Genomic DNA, 26,448 nt, shown 5'->3' with positions numbered 1-26,448 from the left:
TATTGCTTGGTATAATACCCCATTGACACTATACAACTGTAGTATTTTGAATAACTTTTCTCTTGGCACTTTGTCATATGCCTTTTCCAGATCTACAAAACTTAAATACAGATCTTTGTTATATTCCCATGATTTCTCAACTATTTGTCTTATTGACTATTAATAGTCAATAAGACTTTATTTATTGTGTCTTCTCTCAATGTGAATTTGTGCACATTGTTATGTTGAAACATACCGTTAGTTATAACTATTTCAGGTACTGAACAGAAATCCAGCAGACACTTTATTATTATTAGCTTCACTCTTTTTTCCAATTTTCACAAAAAACTTCTGGGATTCATTTCCTATTTTATATCCCCCCCCCCACTTCTTAAGTAGAACCTTCTGTGGAATCATTGGCACAAATGAGTTTCAATATCCAATTCCCCCATTTTGAAATCTGTCCACAACTTTACTTGAAACAGAATGTCAATCAGGAAGTCTGGTGTTGAATATTACTGCTAATCCTTTTCACATCACTACTGCCCAACTATGAATGATATCCTATATTTATTATTTAGCAGGATCTTGTCTGTTTTAATTTTCTTCATTACATCCAATTACATCCATGTAGTACTTCTCTAGTTCGTCTACCTTTTTTCAGTAACCGACTTTTCACTGTTTGCTCTAGTTCCCAGATGAAAACAGCAGAGGCCATGTTTAATCAATTGATGGTTGTTCTGACATGACATTTTATAGTACTGTGTTTGTTTCTGGTTTAAACCAATACAAAAGGCAATTTCGTCATTTAAGTCCCAAACTGCCAGCCTACATTTATTAATTAATTCAGTATTCATTAGATGCCTACTAATGGAATGCAGCATATGACAGTGAGGAGTAGACATTAGCTCAGAAGTCCCTGTCAGTTTGCATTTCTTAAATGCTATGGAGGTCACTTCTGAGTTGTTTAATTTTGACCATGAAGTGACTTTTTTTTTTTTAATTTCTTGAGAATGACTAAGCTGGATATAATGATTAAAGTATTTTTTCATACATTAGTCATTATATATATCGTCATCATGTGTCATCTCCATCCAGGAGGTTGACTACCATGGAGTGACACATGGTTGACTTTGGGTGTAAGGAGAATGTGGTGAGGACTATCTCTTCCACATTGTTGTAGGTATTCATGGCTGTAGATCCATGTGTTCAGGAGGCCAGTTTGTCTGTTATGAGGGAATAAAAACCCAAGTTTCTGGGTGGAAAAAACCCCTCTATATAAGGCTGGCTAACTCATGTTTAGTCAAAAGAGGTTGGTGTGTCAATGCAGGGAAACTAGAATTCCTAGGGTGGATGGTAGCAGAGGTGGCCTCTTGGGGGAATGGGGACGACATCAGGTAGCACTGAGTTCAGTGGGTCTAGAGGGGATAATGATAGGTATAGAAGCAGTGACATCTTCATGCTTTATACTAATACCAAAAGTATTCGAAATAAAGGCGATGAATTGGTGGCTCTGATAGCATCAGCCTGACCAAAGATTATTGGGATCTCGGAGATGTGGTTGAAGGAAGATGATATAATAACAGGAATTGAAGTAGCAGGGTACATCATTTTTCGGCAGGATAAGAAAGGAAAATGTGGTGGTGGAGTACTGCTTATGATAAGTGATGACATCCTCTAAGGGTGGAGGCTTTGGAAGGCAATGACACTAATGGTTTTGAAAGCATATGGTGTGAAGTAGAAGTGGTCAAGACAATATATTTAGTAGAGTGCTGCTACAAACCAAGAAACACAGAAGGTGGGGAACAGATGTTTAGGCAGTTGAGATTGGCAAGTGCAAGAAGAATGATTGTTAGGAGATTTTAACTACGGCAATATAAGTGGGAGGGAGGAAAATGCATGTAGTAATAAGGGAATGGAATTTCTAGAATTCTTGAGGATAAATGTCTTAGGCAACATATAATAGAGGGAACAAGAGGATTTGGTCATAGCATCAGAATATCTGAGATGACATCTCTCCCACCAGTTGGAGAGAGAGTGACCATGTGGTTCTGAGTTGGAAGATGAATAGACATACAGAAGTACCAAAGAAAAGGGAACATATGTGGAATTATAAAGCAGGTGATTATAATGGTCTTAGATATCAACTTGGGGCAATTCCATGGAGGGCGGAATTGGAAGGCCAGGATATCATTAGTGCTTGGGAAATTGTGAAAGAATATTTGTTAGCAGGAATAGTAAGCTGTATTCCATGAGTTTAGAAGAGGACACAAAATGGTGCAAAGTGGATGACAAATAATATCAAACATAAAATGCAGGTGAAAAAGAGATTATGGAAGAGATATAAGGAGAGGGGTGGAGAGCAGATGCACGAAGAATATAAAACACAGGCCAGGAGAGTGACTAGTATGGTGAGGAAGGCAAAACTGGAATATGAGAAGAGATTGGCACTAAGATCCAAAGAAAATCCTAGCGAATTTTTTAGCTATGTGGCTAGTAGGAGGAGAAATGTTTGGGGAAGAATGACATTGCAGGATAAAAATGGGATAGAGTGACTGATGCAGAGGACATAGTGGAGTTGTTCAATGAGCATTTATTTTATTGGAAAATATGATCCTGGAGAAGAAGGTTTTAATACTAGAGGGAGGGCAGGTTCAGGGTTTAGAGGTGCAAGAGGAGAGAGTGTTCCAAATACTGAGTACTCTAGACGTAAGTAAAGCTGTAGGACTGGATGGTATTTCACCACAGGTTTTGAGACAATGTGCTAAAGAACTGACAGCTCCACTGACCTGGCTTTTCAGTGAAAATCTCGCTATGGGAAAGATACCTGAGGAATGGAAGATAGTGCCATTGCATAAGGGCAGTAGTAGACTGGAAGTGTCTAATTATAGGACAGTTTGTGTCATCAGTAGTTGTTAAGTTCTTGGAAAAATTAGTGAGAGTCTATATACAGTGCTGGGCAGATGAGGGTAATGTTATCTGTGAAAATCAACATGGATTTGTTAAGGAGTGCTCCTGCTTTAGTAATATGATTGCCTTTTATAATAAAGTGACAAGAGCAGTTGATGAGGGAAAGGCATATACTGCCATTTTTTTTTATTTTGCAAAGGCATTTGACAGGGTGCCACATGATAAGCTGATATTTAAGTTGCAGCACATGGGTTTGTCGAGTTAGTCAATCAGACAGCCAATCCTGGATTCAGAATTGGCTGTCTGATAGGTATCAGAGAGTTGTGTGTGGTGGGCAGTATCAAGGAGGCAGAAGGTTACAAGTGGGGTCCCACAGGGCTCAGTACTGGGTCCTGTATTGTTTAACCTTTATATCAATGACATTGTAATAGTGCATATGTGGCAGCCCTGCAAGAAGATCTGAATAAACTAGACAGATGGAAAAATGAATGGGGGTATCAGTTTAATGCAGCAAAATGGAAAGTCTTGAAGTCTGGGATCCATCGATGGGAGACTGCATACTCAATTGGAGGAGCTGTACTGGAGGAAGTAAAGGAGACGAGAGATCTGGAGGTGATGGTCGATAGAAAACTGAAATTCAGGGAGCATATTGCAAAGGTGGTGAATGTAACCCAGAAGGATTGCTGCAATACTGAGAAGGATGCTGACCTACAGAGATAAAAAAGTTATCATTCCATTGTATAAGATCCTGATCAGACCACACTTTAACTATTGTTCTCAAATTTGGTCCCCAGAATTTGAATGGGATAAATTAACTGTGGAAAGGGTACAGAGGCAGATTACAAAGATGGTTTAAGGACTGTACAATATCAATTATTAGGATAGGTGAAGGAATGTGGAGTGCAAAGTTTGGTGGATAGAAGAAGGAGAGGTGATATGATCGAAACTTTTAAACCGTTGAGAGGCAGTTACAGGGTGGACATTGGGGAGTTCTTTCGCTTGGTGGAACAGCGAGGAGAGATGACAAGGGGACCATCTCTGGAAGTTACAAAAGGAAGCTCTGAGCAAGAGGGTGAGGAGTGGTTTCTTTGCGTGGAGGGTGGTTGAACCGTGGAATGCATTGCCTGAGAGAGTGGTGAAAGCAAGAACGGTCAATGAGTTCAAGGAGTGGTATGATAGACTTTGTTTCCTAAGAAGCACCTCCCACGATGAGTCTCTTGACTCCATGGAGGCCAGAATAATAATAATAATAATAATAAAGGTTCCTCGTGTCATGGATGAGAATCAAACCCAGGTCTTTCTGACCAAAGGGGTCTATACTGACTGAACTATGGAGGTTCACTATGTATATCAAAAATAAATATAAAAAGCTATTGCATTACATATAAAATACTGTCAGGAATGGAAGCCATAAAAAAATATGATCATATATAGCAAATATTAACTGTTTCTTATCTTCAAAAATCAAATGAAATAAAAAATCTTTTCTTCTCATATAAAATTTGAGCTAAAAAGAAATGTTATGAAGTAAATTACATCAAAGTCAACTTACTCCCTAAAACATCAAGACAATCAACAATAGACATCACATTTGACTTCAAAAAAGTTAAAGGGCCTTCATTATGCTGAGTCACTTTCCTTTCTAAGCATTTTAAACCTGCACACAAATCATCAAAACTGTAAACAGAAATTTAATTATAAATCACATGCTTAGAAGTCAAAATAATTCAATATATAAAAAAATAATAATAAAATTAAAGCAAAAAAAATCCATAATAAGTGCAATTTTAAAAGGAACATGTAGCCATTTCTGAACAGATTTAATCTGCTTTCAGACTAATCAATAATGTTTTAAAATTTTATAAATCACTCATAACTGTTCCCAATGTTGGGTTTTGCCATCTAATGGTGCTATGTACTAAGTTTCAGAATTAAGTCACATATTTTATAGTTTTTTTTTTTTTTAATTAAAAAGGCGTTGTAAAAGTAATACTTATTTTCTGCTAGTGGTAATCAACAGTATGAGGATTTAAAATATCCATATATAATACCACATAACTAAAATAACCTGAAATATTTATGTGAATTGTTTTTGAAACAAGTCATAGTTATACAGTGCCATAGCACAACTTGAACATTTTTCTAACTTTCTTTCCATACTTTTGCTCTAGTCTAAAATGTATGCATTCTAAAAGAGGGTCTGAACTTATTTTCTGTGGTATTATCATTATTATTATTATTATTATTCAGGCCTCCATGGAGTCAAAAGACTCATCGTGGGAGGTCCTCCCTAAGAAACACAAAGTCTATCATACCACTCCTTAAACTCATTGACCGTTCTCGCTCTCACCACTCCATCAGGCAATGCATTCCATGGTTCAACCACCCTCCATGCAAAGAAACCACTCCGCACCCTCTTGCTGACAGTTTCCTTTCGTAACTTCCAGGGATGGCCTCTTGTCATTACTCCTTCCTGCTGTTCAACCAAGCGAAAGAACTCCCCCAGTGTCAACCCTGTAACCACCTCTCAACAGTTTAAAAGTCTCAATCATATCTCCTTCTATCCACCAAATTCTGCAGTCCACATTCCCTAAGCCGATCCTCATAACTATCATTGTACAGTCCTGAAACCATCTTTGTTATCTGCTTTTATACCCTTTCCACAGTTAATTTATCCCCTTCAAATCCTGGAGACCAAATCTGAGAACAATGGTCCATGTGTGGTTTGATCAGGGTCTTATACAACGGAATGATAACTATTTTATCTCTGCAGGTCAGTGTCCTCCTCATTATTGCAGCAATCCTCTGTGCTACCTTCACCACCTTTGTAATATGTCCCCTAAATTTCAGGTTTCTATCAATCATCAACTCCAGATCTCTTGTCTCCTCTACTTCCCCCAGTATAACTCCTCCCATAGAGTATGCAGTGTCCCATCGATGTTTCCCAAACCTCAAGACCGTACATTTTGCTGTATTAAACCGACACCCCCATTCATTTGCCCATGTATCTAGCTTATTCAAATCCTCTTGCAGGGCTGCCGCATCTACACTATTACTAATAATCCTTCCCAGCTTCGCATCATCCGCAAACATAATATCCCCTTGCAATCCACTGACAACGTCATTGATATAAAGGTTAAACAATATAGGTCCCAGTACTGAGGACTGTGGGACCTCACTTGTAACCCTCTGCTTCCTTGAAACTGCCCCACCATACACCACTCTCTGATACCTATCGGACAGCCAATCCTGAATCCAGTTGACCAATCTGACATCCAGATCCATGTGCTGCAACTTAAATATCAGCTTATCATGTGGCACCCTCTCAAATGCCTTCACTAAATCTAAGAAAATGGCAGTATATGCCTTTTCCTCATCTAATGCTCTTGCAACTTTATCATAAAAAGCTAGCATATTGCTGAAACAAAAGCACCCCTTCACAAATCCATGTTGAATCTCACAGATAACATCACCCTCATCTGCCCAATGCTGTATAAGGTCCTTCACTACCTTCTCCAAAATCTTACTAACTACTGATGACACACAAACTGGCTTATAATTAGACACTTCCAGTCTGCTACTGCCCTTATACAATGGCACTATCTTACCCTCCTTCCATTCCATTAGCACCTTTCCTGAAGCCAGACTTTCATTGAAAAGCCAGGTCAAAGGCTCTGTCAGTTCCCTAATACATTCTCTCAAAACTTGTGGTGCAATACCATCCAGTCCAACAGCTTTATTGACATCCAGAGTACTCAATATTTGAAACACACTCTCCTCCTGTACCTCTATACCTCGAACCTGCCCTATCCCTCTAGCATTAAAACTGACTCCTGCAGGATGAAATACTCCAATAAAGTGTTCATTGAACAATTCCACTATGTTTTCTGCATCAGTCACTCTAATCCCATTTTTATCCCACAATATCATTCTCCCACAGTCATTTCTCCTCCTACTGGCCACATATCTAAAAAATCCCTAGGATTTTTCTTTGGATCTTAGGGCCAATCTCCTTTCATATTCCAGTTTCGTCTTCCTTACCACACTAGTCACTTTTCTTGCCTGTGTCTTATACTCTTCATGCATCTTCTCTTCACCTGTCTCCTTATATCTCTTCCATGGCCTCTTTTTCACATGCAATTCCTCTTTAATATTGTTTGTCATCCACTTTACTCCAAATTGTGTCCTCGTGTTCACTCGTGGTATACAACTTACCATTGCTGCTAACAAATATTCTTTCATAATTTTCCACGCACTAATGATATCCCAGCCTTCCAATTCCTCCCTCCATGAAACTTCCCCAAGCTGACGTCTTAGACTATTATAATCACCTGCCTTATAATTCCACATACGTTCCCATCTCTTTGATACTCCTGCATGACAATTCATTTTCCAAGTCAAAAACATATGGTCACTCTCTCCAAATGGTGGGAGAGATGTCATCTCAGTTATTATCAACTCTTCCGATGCTATAACCAAATCCAAAAATCTTGAACCTCTTGTTTCCTCTATTACATGTTGCCTAAGACATTTGTCCCTCAAGAATTCTAGAAATTCCATTCCCTTATTGCTACATGCATCTTCCTCTCCCCAATTTATATGACTGTAGTTAAAATCTCCCATTACAATCATTCTTCTTGCACTTGCCAAACTCAACTGTCTAAACATTTCCTGGTCCCCACCCTCTGTGCTTCTGGGTCTGTAGCAACACCCCACTAAATATCCTGTCTTGCGCACCTCTACCTCACACCATGGAAACACCTCATTTCCAATCTTCTTATCATTCTCCCTATCCCCTTTATCACTCATCTGAGAATATCTATTCTGCTATTTCTTCTTAAAAGTTTATTTTTCACTTGGTTAGATTATAATAAATTTAGTTTAATCCTTTATCCAAGTGTGAGCAAACAAAGTTTGCACCTGAAAGTATCTTCAGGACTGGAGTAAGGTGGTACAACACTGGGAAACTCGTTGCAAAGGTGGAACAAGCTAACATCACTCCTATCTCAGTATCTCCCATAATGAAAAACACATCTCCTTGCAGATATGTATAATATTATGCATTAAGGGAAGGGCCACTACCCAGACTAGTTTCGACCTTTACTGAGGTCTCTTCAGTGAGAGCCAGGCCCAAGTGGAGATACCAGGCAGAATCATTAGCAAGGTCATCTTCTCCTATAGGAGTTGCCAAACAGTGTGCCACCTTTTCATTAAATTACTCTGGATTTAGAGAAAGATGTTGAAAGTTTATTTTTCACTTGGTTAGACTATAATAAATTTAATTTAATCCTTTATCCAAGTGTGAGCAAACAAAGGTTGAACCTGAAAGTATCTTCAGGACTAAATTTATTATAGTCTAACCAAGTGAAAAATAAACTTTCAACATCTTTCTCTAAATCCAGAGTAATTTAATAAAAAGGTGGCACACCGTTTGGCAACTCCTATTGGTGGAGATGACCTTGCTAATGCTTCTGCCTGGTATCTCCGCTTGGGCCTGGCTCTCACTGAAGAGACCTCAATAAAGGTCAAAACTAGTCTGGGTAGTGGCCCTTATAACATTATACATATCTGCAAGGAGATGTGTTTTGCATTATGGGAGATATGAGTTAGCTTGCTCCACCTTTGCAACGAGTTTCCCGGTGTTGTACCACCTTACCCCAGTTCTGAAGATACTTTCAGGCGCAAACTTTGTTTGCTCACACTTGGATAAAGGATTAAACTAAATTTATTATTTCTTCTTAATAACTTATTTGACTCACAGAGTGAAGCAAATACATTATTATTATAACATGGGCATCTTCATAGAATGTCAGGAATGGAAACTAAATTATCATTCATGCAATAATTATCATACTTCTCCTTGAACTCATTCATTAATGAAGCCTTCATCATCAATTCTGGCAAATTGTTCCAGTCACTCATCCAAGATCATCTCCATAAAATTCCTCATTTGCAAGAAGAATAACTTATCACAAAAAATGAAATTTTTCAGGAAAAGACTTTTAAAGTAGTCAGTTGAGAGTGCAATTATGACATCTCTGGTAGCAATTGTCAGAAACTCACTTACTTCATTCTTCCAGTAAACAGAACTCAAGATTCAGTTTCAGGTTCTGCAGGTAACTCAAAAACTAATTTTTTTTAGTAGTTATTCTTCTCGTAAATGAGTGATATATTTATATCATATTCCCTCTTCTCCACCTATCAACTACTTGGTAACCCATAAACCTTCAATCAATCATCATAGGGAACATTCCACATCCATGTCACTCCTCTCTAGATCCTCTTCAAAACTTCAATCCCACGAAACCCCGATTACCAAATCTATGCAAAGTCATTCAGACATTGTCATATCACAGCAGGCCTTATACAGAGGAATAATGACCTCCTTATATCTGCCAATCAGTGTCTTCCCTCAATATTTAAGAGACTGCATGTATTATATGTCCACTTTTGCAAATATGACTGCTCAACTGCAACTCCCCATTCATCAATACACACCTCCAAATTCCTAGGTAAATGAACTTCTTCAGTCCAGTTCTGTCAATGTAGTATCAGTGACTTAAACACTGTTCTCCTCAATATCTCCACATTTGAGGATGTTGAAGAAATCAGTAAATTACAATTTGGTAAATTTTAATGCTATAAAAAAAGAACTCAAGCCTGCCTTATTATCCAATAAAGTCCCTGTTTCACTCCCTCTCACTTTGGATATTGTTCCAATTTCCTTTCACGCTTATTCTTCTTGGGATGACTTTCATGCCAGTTCATCCTTGCATAAACATGATGTATACATAGCTTCCTCAGCCTACAAAAAGATTGGTGTTCTTTTCTGAAAGCCTTACTTCTCTTCCTCTCAACTTCTAACACTTTATGAGTTTTAGATCCACTCAACCCTGGAATATTGTTCTCACAGTTTGGGGTAGTTTACCCAAACCTCCCTAAGAATTCCTGACATATAGAAGAGGGCTACAACACCACCACAGGAAAACTTACATAAAATACTTTATTAGCATAGAATTTTAGCTTAAGTATCACAGGCATTGTCATGATCACAGAATGGCAATTAAGTATTAACATATAATTCTAAAAAGCACCCCCTAAGTAGCTAATGTAAGATAACTATAAAAGGTCAGTAATTTTCTAACTTATTTATTATGATTATTATTATTATCTGACCTCCATGGAGTCAGAAACTCATCGTGAGAGGTTTACAATGCTCATCAACCATGCCTTAAACTGATTCAACGTATCTACATTCATTGAATGTAGACACACCAACCACTCTCCATGTAAAGAACCTGCTCCTCACTCCACTGCTCACACCCTCCTTATAGTTTCCAGTGATGGCCTCTTGTTTTACCCAACCCTCTCTCCCATTCTATGAAAAATCTTTTCCATGTCAACGTGATAACAACCACTGACTAGCTTATATGTCTCAATCATATCCTCCCCCCTCCTCCTCCTATTCATGAGGCTTTGCAATTTACATTCTTTCAATCTGTCCTCGTACTCCACATCCCAAAGACCACTGTCCACCTTTGTGAATCTTCTTTGGACCCTTTCTAACATATCCTCATCATCATGAAAACTGGTAGACCAAATCTGTGTGCAATAATCTATGTGAGGCCTGATCAAGGCCCATGTCAGGGTTTTCCGCATCACTGTCATTATCCGATGTGATGTCTTCTAACTTACGCAACATGTTCCCTGAATTTCAGGACCTTGTCCACCACTCCCAGATCTCTCATCTCCTTTACTTCCATTAAAGTTTCCTCACCACATGTATCCTTTGCATCCTATCATTGCTTACTAAATTTCAAAACCTTACACTTTACAACACTGAACTGACAGTTCCAGTTACCTGTCCATTCATGCAATTTATTCAAGTCCTTCCTGTAAGGCCATAACATCTGCCTGAATCCTCCCCAATTTTGCATCATCTGCAAACAGCTGCATATCACTAGTTAAACCCATCCCAATATCATTAATATATACAAACTGAACAATAATGGTCCCAAAATTGACCCCCCCTGCGGCACACCACTAGTGACCTTCCTCTTTCGGGATACTGCAACTCCATATACAACTTTCTGATATCTATCTGACAGCCGGTCACTGATCCAACTCAGAAGTCTGTTATCCAGTCCCATTCATTTCAATTTATTTATAAGATTGTTGTGTGGAAGTTTATCAAAAGTTTTTGCAAATTCCAAGTATACCACTGTATATGCATCTCCTTTGTCCAAGGCACTGTCACCTTCTTATAGTACATAAGTAAGTTAGCAAAACATGATTTCTACCTTAACAAACCCATGCTGATAACACAGAGAATACTGCTGTTATCAACCCATTTTTGAATCCTACTTCTCACCAATCTCTCTAATACCTTCACCACAACTCCAGATATACAGATTGGCCTATAAGTTGTAGTCACAGTCTTATCACCACCTTATGCAGAGGAACAATTTTATCCTCTTTCCACTCCCTTGGAACCTGTACTGTTGCAAGACTTTTATTAAATAGACATGCCAATCCTACTGCCAAATTCCCTCAAGACGTGTTATGTCATCAAATCCTATCACCTTATTGACATCAAGATTATTTATTTCCTAAAATACCTCTTGCTCATTCACAATTAAGCCATCCTTTCCTATGTCCTCTACACTTAATTTCCTCATAATTCTGCCTTGATGAGGATGAAACACCTTTATAAATTGATCACTAAATACCTCAACAATGTTTTCTGCAACAGTTATCATTCTACCATTTTCATCCATTAACATCATCTTACCATAATCATTCTTCTTTCTACTTGCCAGATATCTAAAAACTCTCTAGGCTTTTTTTTTTCCTTTGCCTGATTTGCCAATTTCTGCTTATATTGCACTTTTGTTGTCCTTACTAAATGAGTCACTCACCTGTCTTGTTTTTTATACTCTTTATGTAACTGATTATTACCATTATTCATCTCGTACTGCCTCCAAAGTGCCTCCTTCCAGATTTCATGCTTAAACCCCTCATCATCCATTTTACACCTACCTTATTCGGCCTTTTGACCTTTGGAATATATTCACACATTGTTGTGGTTATCTATTTTTTGTCAGTTTCCAAGCAGCATTTATTTCTGTACTGCTCAACTCCTCATTCCATGATATAGCTCCAAGCTGTCTCCTAAGCTTGTCACAATCACTAGCCTTGTACTTCCACATATATCCTTTTCCCCACAGAAGTCTGCATATGGCTAGCCACAATTCAGTTGATCACTCTCGCCAACTGGAGGAAAGTGCAAAACCCCACTCACAATTACATAGTCTCATGAAATGATCAGATCAAAAACTCTCAATTCTCATAGACCCTCCTTTACATCTTGCCTGAGATAGTTATCTTTCAAGAATTTGAGAAATTCATTTTCCTTATTCCCAAATGCTCTCTTCATTCTAATCTATACTGCCATAATTAAAATCATCCAAAATAATCACCCTTCCTTTGTTTACTAACCTAATTTGTTTATACATTTCTTCATCACCACATTCCCTGGCCTATAGCAACATCCAACTAAATATGTCTTCCTGTTAACATCCACTTTACACCACTCTGTCTCATAACCATTGTCACTATTTCCCCTCTTTCATGCCTATCTTATGTGAATATAATTTCGCTATCATTAGCAGCATTCCCTTCTTGTCCTCTCTATCCTTGCAAAAAATACTATCCTTCCAATTCCATTAGGATATCATATATTCATTTTATTCTCATTAAGAAAAAAAAAAAAAAATATATATATATATATATATTTAGACAATATAAAGTTAGGCAAGATTAGTTGATTACAAAGTACTATCTCCCACAAAGGGGAAGGGAGGGATAGTACTTTGTAATCAGAATCTGCTTAAGTTAGGAGAGTGAAGTAAAGTTCCACCCATTTCTTTATAAAGCATACTATGAGGACTTTTATGAAGAACTAGCCTTGTTCCAATGGACTCTATTTTAGTGTTGATAGCGTGCTCTGCAAGTACAGACTGTTTAGGCTCATGTTTAATATAAGATTTGTGTTCTTCTAGACAAATAAAAGCAGATCTAACTGTTTGTCGAAAATAAGATAACTCCCAAGAGTGAGTAATCTGGTAGACACCTGGATAAATGAGAGTCGGAAGATTGTCTTTAGGAGAAATTAGAAAGGTGGAGATTTTTCTGATGGGGCGAAAGACAATAAATCATGCCTTTCAAAACAGTATAAGTATTTCTGTTAAGCAGTTAGAACATATGATTCTTCCATCCAAAAAAAAGAGTATACTCAATCATCACAGACATACACTAAGCATACGTTGCATGGCATTGAAACAGTTCAAGCAAATCATATATATTAAATGAATTATAATAAGCATCAGTATCATAAATTTTTCTGATGCACACCTTTAAAGGGTGTACAAGGATATCGCAATAATTCTGTATGATTATATTTGCATTTTACCAATGACCTGTCAATAATTTTCCTCCAAATTCATCTATCGCTATCTTCCTGTCACTGCACCACTTCCGGTCTTTTTTCCAACAGAAAACTGCTGTTTTGTTAACCATTCCTCTCCCATTCTAGTTAAATGATCATATATCAGCAGAGATTAACTCCCCTTATGCATTCCAGGATGAAAACAATGTCAAGTTCTTTCCTAATATCTTCTATTTTTAATATGATTATGCATTTGCTGAAATCTATTCAACCTCACTGATTTGTCAAAGAACTTTCATATCTTTGATCAACTGCTTTATTTCTAGCCAACCCAACTCTCATATCGACAAATTAAAATTAGTTTGACATATTCAAATCTGTATGGATTTAAATAAATCCATACAGATTTATTCAAATGGCATCTCCACCAATACCAGCTTTGCTTATTCTATTGCTGATTTCCATATTTAATTTGCCATCTTTACTAAAAAATGTGCTTAAATAGATGAAATATTTTGCTTATTCTACAAGTTTTCTTGAGAATATAGTTGACATATTTTCATTTGCTCCTACCTATTTTCCTAGTTTTGATCTTTTTATTGATAATTTTAAGCAAAATTTGTTACAACTGGTATTTAATTTAGTTAAATAATCCTGGAGACCTGTACTGAATTTCTTTAAAAACATCTTCTGCACGAGGCAAAGAGCTATGTTTGATATCTCATTCTGCGTTACCGGAAAATTCGGCGTAAACATTTTTTGCCGTAAGACATTTTGCATTAAGTTTTGTAAATAATCAATGGATGATAAAGGGTATTATAAAATAATTAAAAAGGCAAATCTTTATTAAGCTGAATGTCAGTGATACATAACATAATGAAATCATTTAAAAATTGTGCAAATTAAAAGAGATGCTGTGTAAATAATTAACTTTTTTGCTGCGGATTGTCAATTCAACAAATCTATCAGTAACATTGCTCATTGGAAAAAATGCTAATGCTATGAAACAAAGAGAGCAAAAATAATTGAGGCACAAATAGAAAGAAGGTACAGAACTGTGTTAGAGAAGAAACTTAGAAGTGTGGAAAAAGAAAAAAATTTGAATCTAAGAGTGAAAGGAGTGAAAAATGAAGACGATAGAAGATGCAGTTGAAGAAACAGTACCAGAAGAAGAGAAGATCAAGAAGAAATGGATTAGACAAGAAACACTGAAGTTAGCACAGGAGAAAAGAATGTTGAAGATAAGAAGGGATACATCAGAACAAATAGAGGGGCAATATAGAAGAAAGTGTAATGGGGTGAAAAAAGCACTCAGCCAGATAAGATGAAATGGCTAGAAGCCCGTGTTGAATTTGAATTTTTTCGTGTTGAATCAGCATCTGTTTGATAGCGTAACTTCAAACCAATGGCAACAATTTTGTGATAAAGATTTTGTGCCATATGAAATAAACAACCTGTTATAGTTGTTGATGTAAATATGTTAGAAAAAGCATTGATAGTTGCTTTCAGGAAGTCAACCATTAATGTTTCGGAATCTAATGATGAACATAAGCCCTTTAAGGCACTGAATAATCTGCTGTAAGTAATTCTGATTTGCCAGGAAGCAAAGCAAAAAGCTGCCATGCAATCCCTAGGGGTTTCATGCCAGTCCCAAGCCTGGATAAAAGAGGAGGGTCGGTCAGATGAGTGTCGATGCTCTGACTGTAAAGAAAAAACACAATTGTTATCTGATGCCTATACGATGCCTATACTACAACATGCCAGCTGGGATGTCTCCTGGATCAACAAGGTCAGCGATACTAATTGAGCGATTCCATATCATACTTATCACCTGGTGGTGATATCTGCTTCAATTCTTCAGTCAGTTTCTCAACGCTATCTAAATCTAGTTTTTTTTTCATAGAACCCACTATAGTATCTTGTCCATTGCTGCACAATTTTATCTTTATTCATCAATATTTTGTCTTTTCAGCTTTACCTATGGTCTGTTTTGGTTGCCACCTTCTCTTAATGATTCTAATGATTATGTACACCTACCTAGTTTTATGCTCTCCATAGTACTGTTCTATATTATTGCATTGGGCTTCTAGCCATTTCATCTTATCCGGCTGAGTGCTTTTTTCACCCCATTACACTTTCTTCTATATTGCTCCTCTATTTGTTCTGATGTATCCCTTCTTATCTTCAACATTCTTTTCTCCAGTGCTAACTTCAGTGTTTCTTGTCTAATCCATTTCTTCTTGATCTTCTCTTCTTCTGGTACTGTTTCTTCAACTGCATCTTCTATCGTCTTCATTACTCCTTTCACTCTTAGATTCAAATTTTTTTCTTTTTCCACACTTCTAAGTTTCTCCTCTAACACAGTTCTGTACCTTCTTTCTATTTGTGCCTCAATTATTTTTGCTCTCTTTGTTTCTGATGATGGGGTTTATATTTTCTTTTTAATTTCAACTTGATGTTTGCAATCACTAAACTATGATCTGAGTCAATATCTGCTCCTTGAAAAGTTCGACACTGCTGCACTAATGTTATCCATCTTTTAATCATAATCTTATCAATCATGTTCTTGGTTTTCCCATCATTTTCCCATCCATTTTCTACACTGCTTTGCTGGAATCTTGTATTACAGATCATCATTCTCGTGGTCCACATCAAATTCTAACATTTTTTCACCTCGTTCATTTCTTTCTCCAAAACCATATTTTCCCACGACTCTTTCCCAACCATCATTATGGCGAAAATGTTTTACGCCGAAAATGTTTGCGGTGAATTTTCCTACTCGAAAATATTTATGCCGAATTTTCCTACAATCCTCATTCTGATATCAGGTTTAATGTCACTTTAGATAACACCAACTTGTAGGAATAAAGAAGTAATTCTCCAACTTCAGACAACTTTGATAAGGCCACATATCTGAGCTCCATGGAGATGAAGACATTAAAAAAAAAAAGTAGTGGGTAACCAAGATGATATTTAGCTTATGAAATTTTGAGAAATGGAAAACTAGAGAAAATATAAGATATACAAATATAATGACAGGATAGATACTTATTTGACATGACAAGTAAAAAAAAAAGTCTGGAAAAAAAATTACTGTTCAAGAACCAATCATAATATACTATGTTGGACTCCTGTATTATTTATATCCACTGCTAATGAAGGATATATCAGAAAAAGGTAAATTTATTTCATCAATATATTCACTCTCCAAGTACTATTATTATGATTTCATTATTATTCTTAAGAGAGAGACCTCTAGGGAGTCAGGGATGAATCAAGGGAGGCCACATCTGCACCAGCTATCATACTTGTTCTTGAATCCATCATTGGATTCATTCACACCACACCACTCTTTCTAACAGCATTCATTCTTAAACTGAAATATATATTGATTTTTAATTGACCAGTGATTTAAAAACATACAACGCCAACAAGTTTCGCCAAAAATAATATATATTTCAGTTTGACATTGTATGTTTATAAATCACTGATCAATTAAAAATCAATATATATTTCAGTTTAATTATCTAATTGAGTAACCAAATATAGCTTAACAATGAGCATTCATTCTTACATTCCAAGGATGCCCTCTTGTCCTTTCCCCACCCTCCAAAAAATGAAAAATTCTATCTACTAACATCCTGTATGTTATGACCCTTTCAGAAATTTGTAAGTCTCATCATAATACATCTCATTCTCCTCTTTGCTAGTATCTGCGGTCTACAAATTCTCAGTGTCTTCATAATCAGTATTCCACAATCCTGATATCATTTTTAACACCCTCAATCCACTGTATCAGAATAACCATGAAAACAAAGAGACCAGACCCTGAACACAATAGTCCAAGTGAGGTATTCTCAAAGCCTTGTAAAGAACCAAAATGACATCCTTATCTTTAAATGTCAAAGTTCATTCCAGCATTGCACTGTTCCTTGAGTTGTATTTGCAATCGTTGCTATGTGGTCCATGAACTTCAACTTTCAATCGACTAAACTCTGATATCCCTAGCCTGATCATTTATTCTAGCATAATCCCACCAACATCAAAATTGGAGATGTTAATCTCAGCTCTTTGCTTTATGCAGATGATGTTATACTTCTAAATTAATTCACTAAAAGTCTGCAAGATTCCCTGACTAAACTGAATAACTGTTGTAATAGATATGGTATGAAGGTCAGCAATAACAAGACAAAGACAATGAAAACTGGTAGAAGCATTGAAAATATCAACTCCATTGTGAATGGAGAACCTATAGAACAAGTAAAACATTTCAGCTACCTAGGCACGATTTTTAGTGAAGATGATAAATTAAATATGGAAATAGACAACAGAATCAACAAAGCTGGTAGTCAAACAAAGTCAAATGAATAAATTTATATGGAATAAGAGAGAAATTAGCCAAAACATCAAATTAGCTGTAGACAAGACAGTGTTCAAACCAATTTTAACTTATGGATCTGAGAGCCGGGTCAGAAGTGAAACACTTGATTAGAGAACACAGATAAGAGAGTCTCGAGAAAGATTAGGGGCATGAACAGAGAATATCATATTAAAAACGAGGATATTAGGAAAGAACTTGACATTATCAGTATCCAGGAATGCGTTAGCAGAGCTAACGTATTCCTGAATGCTCAGATGGTATGGTCACTTATACAGAATGGGAGAAGAAAGATTAGCAAAACAAGTACTCTTTGCTAGGTTGGCAGGAAAAAGACCCAGAGGAAGTCCAAGATATAGGTGGATTGATATGGTAAAAAGTACCTTAGAAGATAGGAATATAAGATCTGATAATGTTGGAGTCTTGACAGGTAGCAGATTGATTTGGAGGAAAATTGTAGATAGGAAGTTAGTAATGATGCAAATTTTTCATGTAGTATTATCATATCCTGTACATGTCAGGAATTTCATGATGATGGATATCTCATCACACTAAAGTGCATGACTTTACATTTACTAACACTGAACTGATAGCCATTTTCACATGCCCACAATTCCAGCCTACTGATATTATTCTGCAATACTGAATATAAGCCGCATTCCTCATTACCCTGCCTATCTTTAAATCATCATCAGCAGCAGCAAATAGCAGTATCTCACCTATCAAATCCTTTACAATGTAATTAATGTACAGACTGAACAACAATGGACCAAGGAATGAGTCCTGTGATACACCACCATCTATCCCAATGGCTTTAACACCACTGGTTACCTTAAATATTGCAGACTCTCATTTCCCATATATCACTTTTTGATATCTGTAAGTTAACCATCCTCTTATCCACGCTAATATTTTATAATCCAATCCTATATTCTCCAATTTGTGCAACAGTCTTTCATGCTGTATTCTGTCAAAAGCCTTAGCAAAATTCAAAAGTATCATGGTGTATTCATTCCCATTCTCCAAATCAATGGTAACATTATTATATAGAACATAAACAGATTGCTCAAATACAATCTTCCCATAGTAAACCCATGTTGTTCATTGTAAAGCAGAGATTCTCTGTCAACCCATTTCTGAATGTGAGCCTTAACCAACTTTTCCGAAATTTCCACCAGCACTCCATACATACTGATAGGTCAGCAGCTGGATATACCAATCTTTGCACCATCCTTGTGCAATGGAATTACCATATATTCTTTCACTTCTGCAGAATCTTCCCTGTTCTGAGTCTCAAATTATACAGCCTGGTCAAAGGAATAGCCATTTCAGCTAAACATTCTTTTAGCATGCATGCTGATATCTCATTAGTTCCTACTGCAGAATTCTTATTCAGTTTGTGCAACAGCTCTAATATCTCCTCCTCGTATGGCTGAGTTTCTTCATCCAGTCAAGAGGTAGCAGTGAGCAAAATGTTGCATACACCGGGTTGATAGCTTTTAACAAAATGGGCACTCTTTAGTAGAATCTGTCTATTTAGTAGAGTCATTCATTCATAATCACTCTTTCTTTTATTTGCAGTATATTAAAAGAATTCTTTAGGGTTGTCTTTAGCTTGCAGAATCAGTTTCTTTTCATACTCAGACTTAATTGTGATTCTTCTGGCCTGCTCCTTATAATTTTCATAACTGTCATCATCATCCTTATACATATTGCATTCCTTCCACATAACTTTTTCTTATAAATCTTGTTCTTAATAAGATTACACATTTTTCACTCCTGCTCTATTTAATCTTCCAACTCTAGGAACACATTCTAATATTGCATCATTTAAGTAGTTTTTAAATTTTTCCCCATGCACTGTCGATATCCTTTCCATCCAACAACTGACACCATTGTGCAGAACCCAGCACACTCCTCAGTCGGTTGTGCTCTTAGAGAATACAGAGACAAATGTAAGAAAGCTAAACAGTGTGTAAAACTAGTTAAACAAAAGTCACGGGAGAATTTTGGCAAGAACAGAGAAAATAAATATCAAGAAGGTGGCAAATTATTCTGGCGGTTGTTAAAGAAGATTAGGAATGGAAGAAAGAGTGCTGTAAAAGGAGTGAGAGATGATAAAGGTGACATGAAAACGGGAGAAAAAGATATCCTTGAAGTATGGAGTAATTACTTTGAAAATTTCCTAAATTAAACAAGCAGTGATGAAAGCACAGTGATAAAAAAACACAGACCAGGCATGCAGTCAGGAATACATATCAACACTTGAAGTAGAAAAAAGCCATCAAAGGCTTGAAATGTGGAAAGGCAGCAGGAGTAGATGATATTCGACCAGAAATGCTGAAGTATGGTGGTATGAAAGTCTTAAAGTGGCTACACTGCATAGTTCAGAATGCCTGGACAGAGGGATGATTCCCAATAATTGGAGTAAAGCTCTCATAGTACCTATATATAAAAAGGGAAATAAAACTGAATGTGAGAATTACAGAGGTATATCCTTTGAGTGTTCCTGGTAAGATATATGCAAGTATACTTGAGAAATGGTTGAGAAGAATTGTGGAAGAAAAGTTTGGTGAAGAACAAGCTGGATTCAGGTCAAATAGAGGCTGTCAGGATCAGATCTTCACTTTACGACAAATAGTGGAGAAATCATGGGAATATAACAAAGATCTGTATTTAAGTGTTGTCGATTTGGAAAAAGGCATATGACAAGTTGCCAAGAGAGAAGCTATTCAATACGCTACAGTTATATGGTGTCAATGGGTCATTATATCAAGCAATATTTAGTCTTTATTTGAGTTGTAAGTCAGCAGTTAGAATTGAAGGAAGTACAGGAAGATGGTTTAATGTTAAAACTGGTGTGAGACAAGGATGTACATTATCCCCTCTATTATTCATTATCTATATGGATCTCATTATGAAGGAAAGTGGTATTAAACATGATATCAAAATTGGAGATGTTAATGTCAGCTCTTTGCTTTATGCGGACGATGTTATACGTCTAAATAAATATGCTACATGTCTGCAAGATTCTCTGACTAAATTGAATAACTGTTGTAATATATATGGTATAAAGATTGACATTAAAAAGACAAAGACAATGAAAATAGGCAGAATCGTTGAAAATGTCAACTGTGTTGTGAATGGAGAACCTGTGGAACAAGTAAAACATTTCAGCTACTTAGGCACGATTTTTAGTGAAGATGGTAAATTAAATATGGAAATAGACAACAGAATCAACAAAGCTGGTATGGTAGGAAGTCAACTGAATAAATTCATGTGTAATAAGAGAGAAATTAGTCGGAACACTAAATTAGCTGTGTATATATATACAAGACAGTGTTCAAACCAGTTTTAACTTATGGATCTGAGAGCTGGGTCAGAAGTAAAACACTTGTCCAAAGACTAGAGACCGCAGATATGAGAGTCCTGAGAAAGATTAGAGGCATGAACAGATGCCATCAATGGCAATATCATATTACAAACGAGAATATTAGGAAAGAACTTGACATTGTCAGCATCCAGGAATGCATTAGCAGAGCTAATCTGGTGGTATGGTCACTTAAACAGAATGGGCGAGGAAAGATTAGCAAAACAAGTGTTCTCTGCCAAGTTGGCAGGAAAACGACCCAGGGGAAGACCAAGATATAGGTTGATTGATATGGTACAAAGTGCCTTATATGATTGAAATATAAGATCTGGTAATGTTGGAGTCTTGACAGGTAACAGACTGATTTGGAGGAAAATTGTAGATAGGAAGTCAGTAATGATGTAAATTTTTCATGTAGTACTATCATAGCCTGTAAACCCTTTGAGGGTACATGGCAGGAATTTGATGAGGATGATGAATCTGTTTAGGTCCATGTTCAACTAATAGTTGACGTAATTGATTGATACTGGAAAATTTTACAGGTCACCAAGTTGCTGGATCATTATAATTTAAATTTGTAAAATCAAATCCTTTTATGATTGGATCTGTAGAACAACCAGCTTCAGAATCAACAATACTCATAGATTTGTCCTTCGATGTTTTAATTCCAATTTTAGGTATCTGTAGAATTCTCCTCCAATTCATTAATTGAAACTATAAACAAATTATCCAAAGAATAATCTTGAAGATTTTCTTCTTGTATGAGATTATGATATTCTCAGCAGAGATATTTTAAAAACGCGCCTTCTTGTTTTTTCAAACTTTCTTCATTTTCCACTTTACATATGCGATATTGAAAACCCGATTTCTATTTATCCATTTTTAAAATCCAGTAACTGAAATATTTATAAATAAAAATAAACTTAATTATAAAAAATATGGACTTTAAACTATTCAGTAATTGGCAAATAAATTTGTATACATTTACTTAATGAAGTATTTATCAATTATATATACCTTATAAGTTATAACTATATAACTTATCTATCATACATTTATAATCTAATAATTCAACAATAACGTTTTCTATGAACATAATTGACAAATTTCTCAAATGCATCTGACTTAACGAATTGTGTAAATATTTTTAACACGTTTAAGTACAGAAAATGAGCATTCACCACTAGCATTACAAACAGGCAGTGTCCAGGGCCGCATTTATACTTTTGGAGATGCGAGGCACAACATCATTATGAGGCCTCAAAAATAAGCACTTTTTTAGTTTACTGAAAATAAAAGTCAACATTTCCATGATAACTAATTTTAATAACACAATACAACATTGGTATACATGTATTTGCATTTTAAAAAAAGTATAAAAAAAAATCAGTTCAAATTTAAATAAAAAAATCAATAACTAAAAGTTTTTTTTTTTCTGGCTTTGGTTTTAGCAAATATATCTATAATGTCATCATAATTAATCAAGTCCATTATAGCTGATTCAATGCATAATAACGACAGGTCACTTGTTTTATTTTGGTGCAAGTTGCTTCTTAAATAATTGTATAAGGATAAGTTGTTGTTGTTTTTTAAAAAAAAAAAAAGAAAAAAATTTAAATGCAATCAAATTAAGCTTGCTAATCAAGAAAAAAATAAGAACTTCATCAACTGTAAAGTCCAGATATTCTCACTAAAAATAAAAATTTTGAATTCACGGTAATAAAAATTGTAGCAAATATCATTATATTTATGGAATTACAACATGGATCTAAATATAAATATAAAATGTTTCAGTTTGCAGTAAAATGCACAGTATGCCTCCCTGGTTGACAGAATGGTTAATGTATCTGCTTTCCAACCACCCAACTTTAGGTGAAAGGTAAATTTTGTCGCCTAGTGCGAGAAGACCTTACTTACTGGAGTCCTGGGATTCACATAGAAAGCATATAATATATATATATAGGATTAATTCAGTTCCAACTTTATCACACAATTATTAAGATTTATTCAACTCCAGATTTGATTTTTTTAAGTTGCAGTAATAAGCATTATAATTCCAGTTTACTTAAAACATAGAAGCAATTAATAGTAACGATAACTTGCTATGCTCGCTAACATCCACTTTTTTACTCGACATTTTACCCTAAAATAACTAGAATCTTGATGCAGAAAAAAATGAACTGAAAAATCAATTTAATTTATAAATAATAATAAATTTGAAGATCAAATGCTCTGTTTATGTGATATAGAAACTGCTCTTACCCACTAATTAATACAAGTAGCAGCAGCACACAAAAAAACCTCTGTTGTCTCAGAAACGTGTTTCAAAATGATCGCATGTTCAATACTCAGCGATCTGTTCTTTCATAACAGGATTCTGGGAAATCACATGGTGAAATATTCTTAAGAACGTTATGGATTAAACTGACCATATATTTAATCTCTGGATTAAACTGCTAAGTCAGCGATTGGTCAACACAAGTCAAATATTTAGTAAGAGAAAATTTCCAGAGAAGGAGATTGGAATTTAGTAATATTGATAAGAACAATAGTCCAGGTAGTTCAGACGCGAAAACCATCTGTGAAAATGAAACTAGTTCATAATTAAAATGACTCTAATAATAATAATAATAATAATAGATTTCTACATATGTGTCTCATCTTGTTTTGGTATTATCAAAATTATCAAGTTATTCTGAAGCATTATGAATTTTGCTATTTTATTATTATGTCGCTAATATTTCTTCAAATGAGGCACTTTTTACAACAAAACTGGCTAAGTTATGTTGAATATATCTGTTTGCAAATATACTCAAAATCCCTTTGACCTAATAAAAATGTAGAATGCTGATGAAACTTCATCAGCATTCTATTCGTGAAAATGCAATTACCCCCCACCCCCCGCAGTTAACGGATTATTGTCTTTATGTGCACTGTATTACTTGGAATTTCTTCTACGATATTTGAGCTTTTTTTGCTGCACAATTTATTTATTGTCTCTTCCCAAATAAAAACAAATTTCACATGTGCAAAAATAAATAATCAAAACATTTGTTTCCATTGGAAATATTATGTCAAATATTTATATTTTTTAAATAACATTTATTGAAATAAATATGACATTTTGCTTTCTTTCTTTGCAAAATAAAATTATATGGGTTGCACATTTCAATTTTAGGAACGATTTTTTTTTTTTTTTAATGAACATCAACTGATGTTAAACTGCATTACTCGGGGTTTCGCATTGTGAGTCTTTATAATATCAAAAATTTATATCCAATAGTATTTTACCCATTTTATCGGGGTGCTTAAGGGTCAAAGCCGTATAACTGAGAGGAGAGCTCCACATAGCCTTTAAAGGAATGCGGAGAACCGACCAAGGGTTCTGACCAAATGTCCAATCCTCACCTCCTCGTGGTGCACCCTGTTGGGTATCTATTTGGATACTGAACGAACGAGGATGGGCTGGCAATTTGGGATTTAGACGACCAAATTATATTCTTATTGGCTTAAACCAATATACAAAATGATGGTACAGCATGACAAAATTTCATGCCAACTGGGGCATCGCCTGGTTAAACAAGGCCCCGTGTTTTAGCCAGGGAACCAAGGCGAACAGCGAAAAGTCAGCTTCTGGAACAAATCTGAAAGCACACCCCCAACTCAATATCACCAGAGTTAAAGATCGGTACTATCAACATAAGAAGCCTGAATGGCAAAGAATTAGAGCTAGATGAGGAATTAGATAAGTACCAGATCGACATAATAAGGGTGACTGAAACTAAAAACACAAACTGGTGAGATCTTTCTGAGCAATAAATACAAAATGTTATATTCAGGGAATGATAATCAAGGAAAACAAGGAGTAGCCATGGTATTCAACACAAAATACGAGGCTCATCTTCTTGAATGGCAGGCAGTGTCAAGTAGAGTGATTTGGGCAAATATCAGAATGGGGAACTGGACAATGACACTTATTTGTGCCTATGGTCCCACAGAAGGTTCTACTAAGGTAGAAGAAGTGGAGGAATTTTTTGATGCTTTACAGAAAGCAACTGAAACAATGAAAAAGGAAAGGTTGGTCCTTGTTGGGAATCTAAATAGCAGAGTAGGAAATGATTGTCAGACATACAAAAATATTTTGGGATACTCTGGAGAAAAGAGCAAAGCTAATAATAACGGCAAATACCTGTTGGATTTCTGCTCAGGACATGGACTGGTTATTACTAACACCATGTTCCAACATAAAAATGTGCACAAATTCACATGAAGAGAAGAGGCTAGGAATAAGAAAAGTCTCATTGACTATGTTATTGTTGATAGTGATGTTTTCTCCCTGGTGCAGGACACCAGAGTGTACAGAGGATTTGAAATTGGAAGTGATCACTATTTAGTCTTGAGCAGGATAAAATTGAATTTCATATTGAAAAGAATAACATGTAAGAAAGTTTTAAAGCAAATAAAAGTTGAGCAACTCTCAGATGTGAACTGTAGACTAAAATACAGAAACATTATTGAAAAGAAAAGAAAAAAGATTTTGAGAACAGGAATCAAACTTTGGAGATTCACTGGCAAGCCTTGAAGAAAACCCTGATTGATTCAGCCAGAGAGGCATGTGGTGAGGTTCTGTGCAAGGATAGAAAAATCAGAACTCCATGGGGGACACAGAAGTTAAAGAGCCAGTGAAGGAAAAGAAGAAAGCATATCAAATGTTCCAGGCAAATAAGTCAGCTTATGCTCTTAGAGAATACAGAGACGAATGTAAGAAAGCAAAACACTGTGTAAAACTAGCTAAACAAAAGTCATGGGAGGACTTTGGCAAGAACATAGAAAATAAATATCAAGAAGATGGAAAAATATTCTGGAGGTTGTTGAAGAAGCTTAGGAATGGAGGAAAGAGTGCTGTAAAAGGAGTCAGAGATGATAAAGGTGACATGAAAACAGGAGAAAAAGATATCCTTGAAGTATGGAGTAATTACTTCAAAAAATTGCTAAATGAAACAAGCAATGATAGCACAGTGGCAAAAAATACTCAACAGGCATATAGTCAGGAATAAATATCCATACTTGAAGTAGAAAAAGCCATCAAAGGCTTGAAATGTGGAAAGGCAGCAGGAGGAGGAGATGATATTTGACCAGAAATGCTGAAGTATGGTGGTATAAAAGTTTTACAGTGGCTACACTGTAAAATTTTTATACCACCTTGAAATGTGGAAAGGCAGAAGGAGGAGGAGATGATATTTGACCAGAAATGCTGAAGTATGGTGGTATAAAAGTTTTACAGTGGCTACACTGCATAGTTCAGAGGTCCTGGAGAGAAGGACCAATTCTTGATGATTGAATTAGAGCTCTAATAGTACCCAT

General features: G+C 35.9%; 1 protein-coding gene across 2 annotated transcripts in view; it reads right to left on the bottom strand.

Annotated features, from left to right (window-relative positions):
* Sec5 (exocyst complex component secretory 5) overlaps positions 1–26,448 on the bottom strand; it is a 584,315-nt gene that overhangs the window by 485,872 nt on the left and 71,995 nt on the right. For both annotated transcript variants that reach the window (XM_090401446.1, XM_090401447.1), the window contains exon 6: positions 4,442–4,566. In XM_090401446.1, coding sequence (XP_090257572.1) covers positions 4,442–4,566 — 125 coding nt within the window. The remainder of the gene's footprint in view (positions 1–4,441; positions 4,567–26,448) is intronic.

This window comes from Typopeltis vanoorti, chromosome 12 (assembly GCF_054136105.1).
Source record: "Typopeltis vanoorti isolate ZY-2024b chromosome 12, IOZ_Tvanoo_1.0, whole genome shotgun sequence".
NCBI lineage: Eukaryota > Metazoa > Arthropoda > Arachnida > Uropygi > Thelyphonidae > Typopeltis > Typopeltis vanoorti.
The sequence above is the reverse complement of the archived record's forward strand: the minus strand, read 5'-3'. Positions and strand labels throughout refer to the sequence as shown.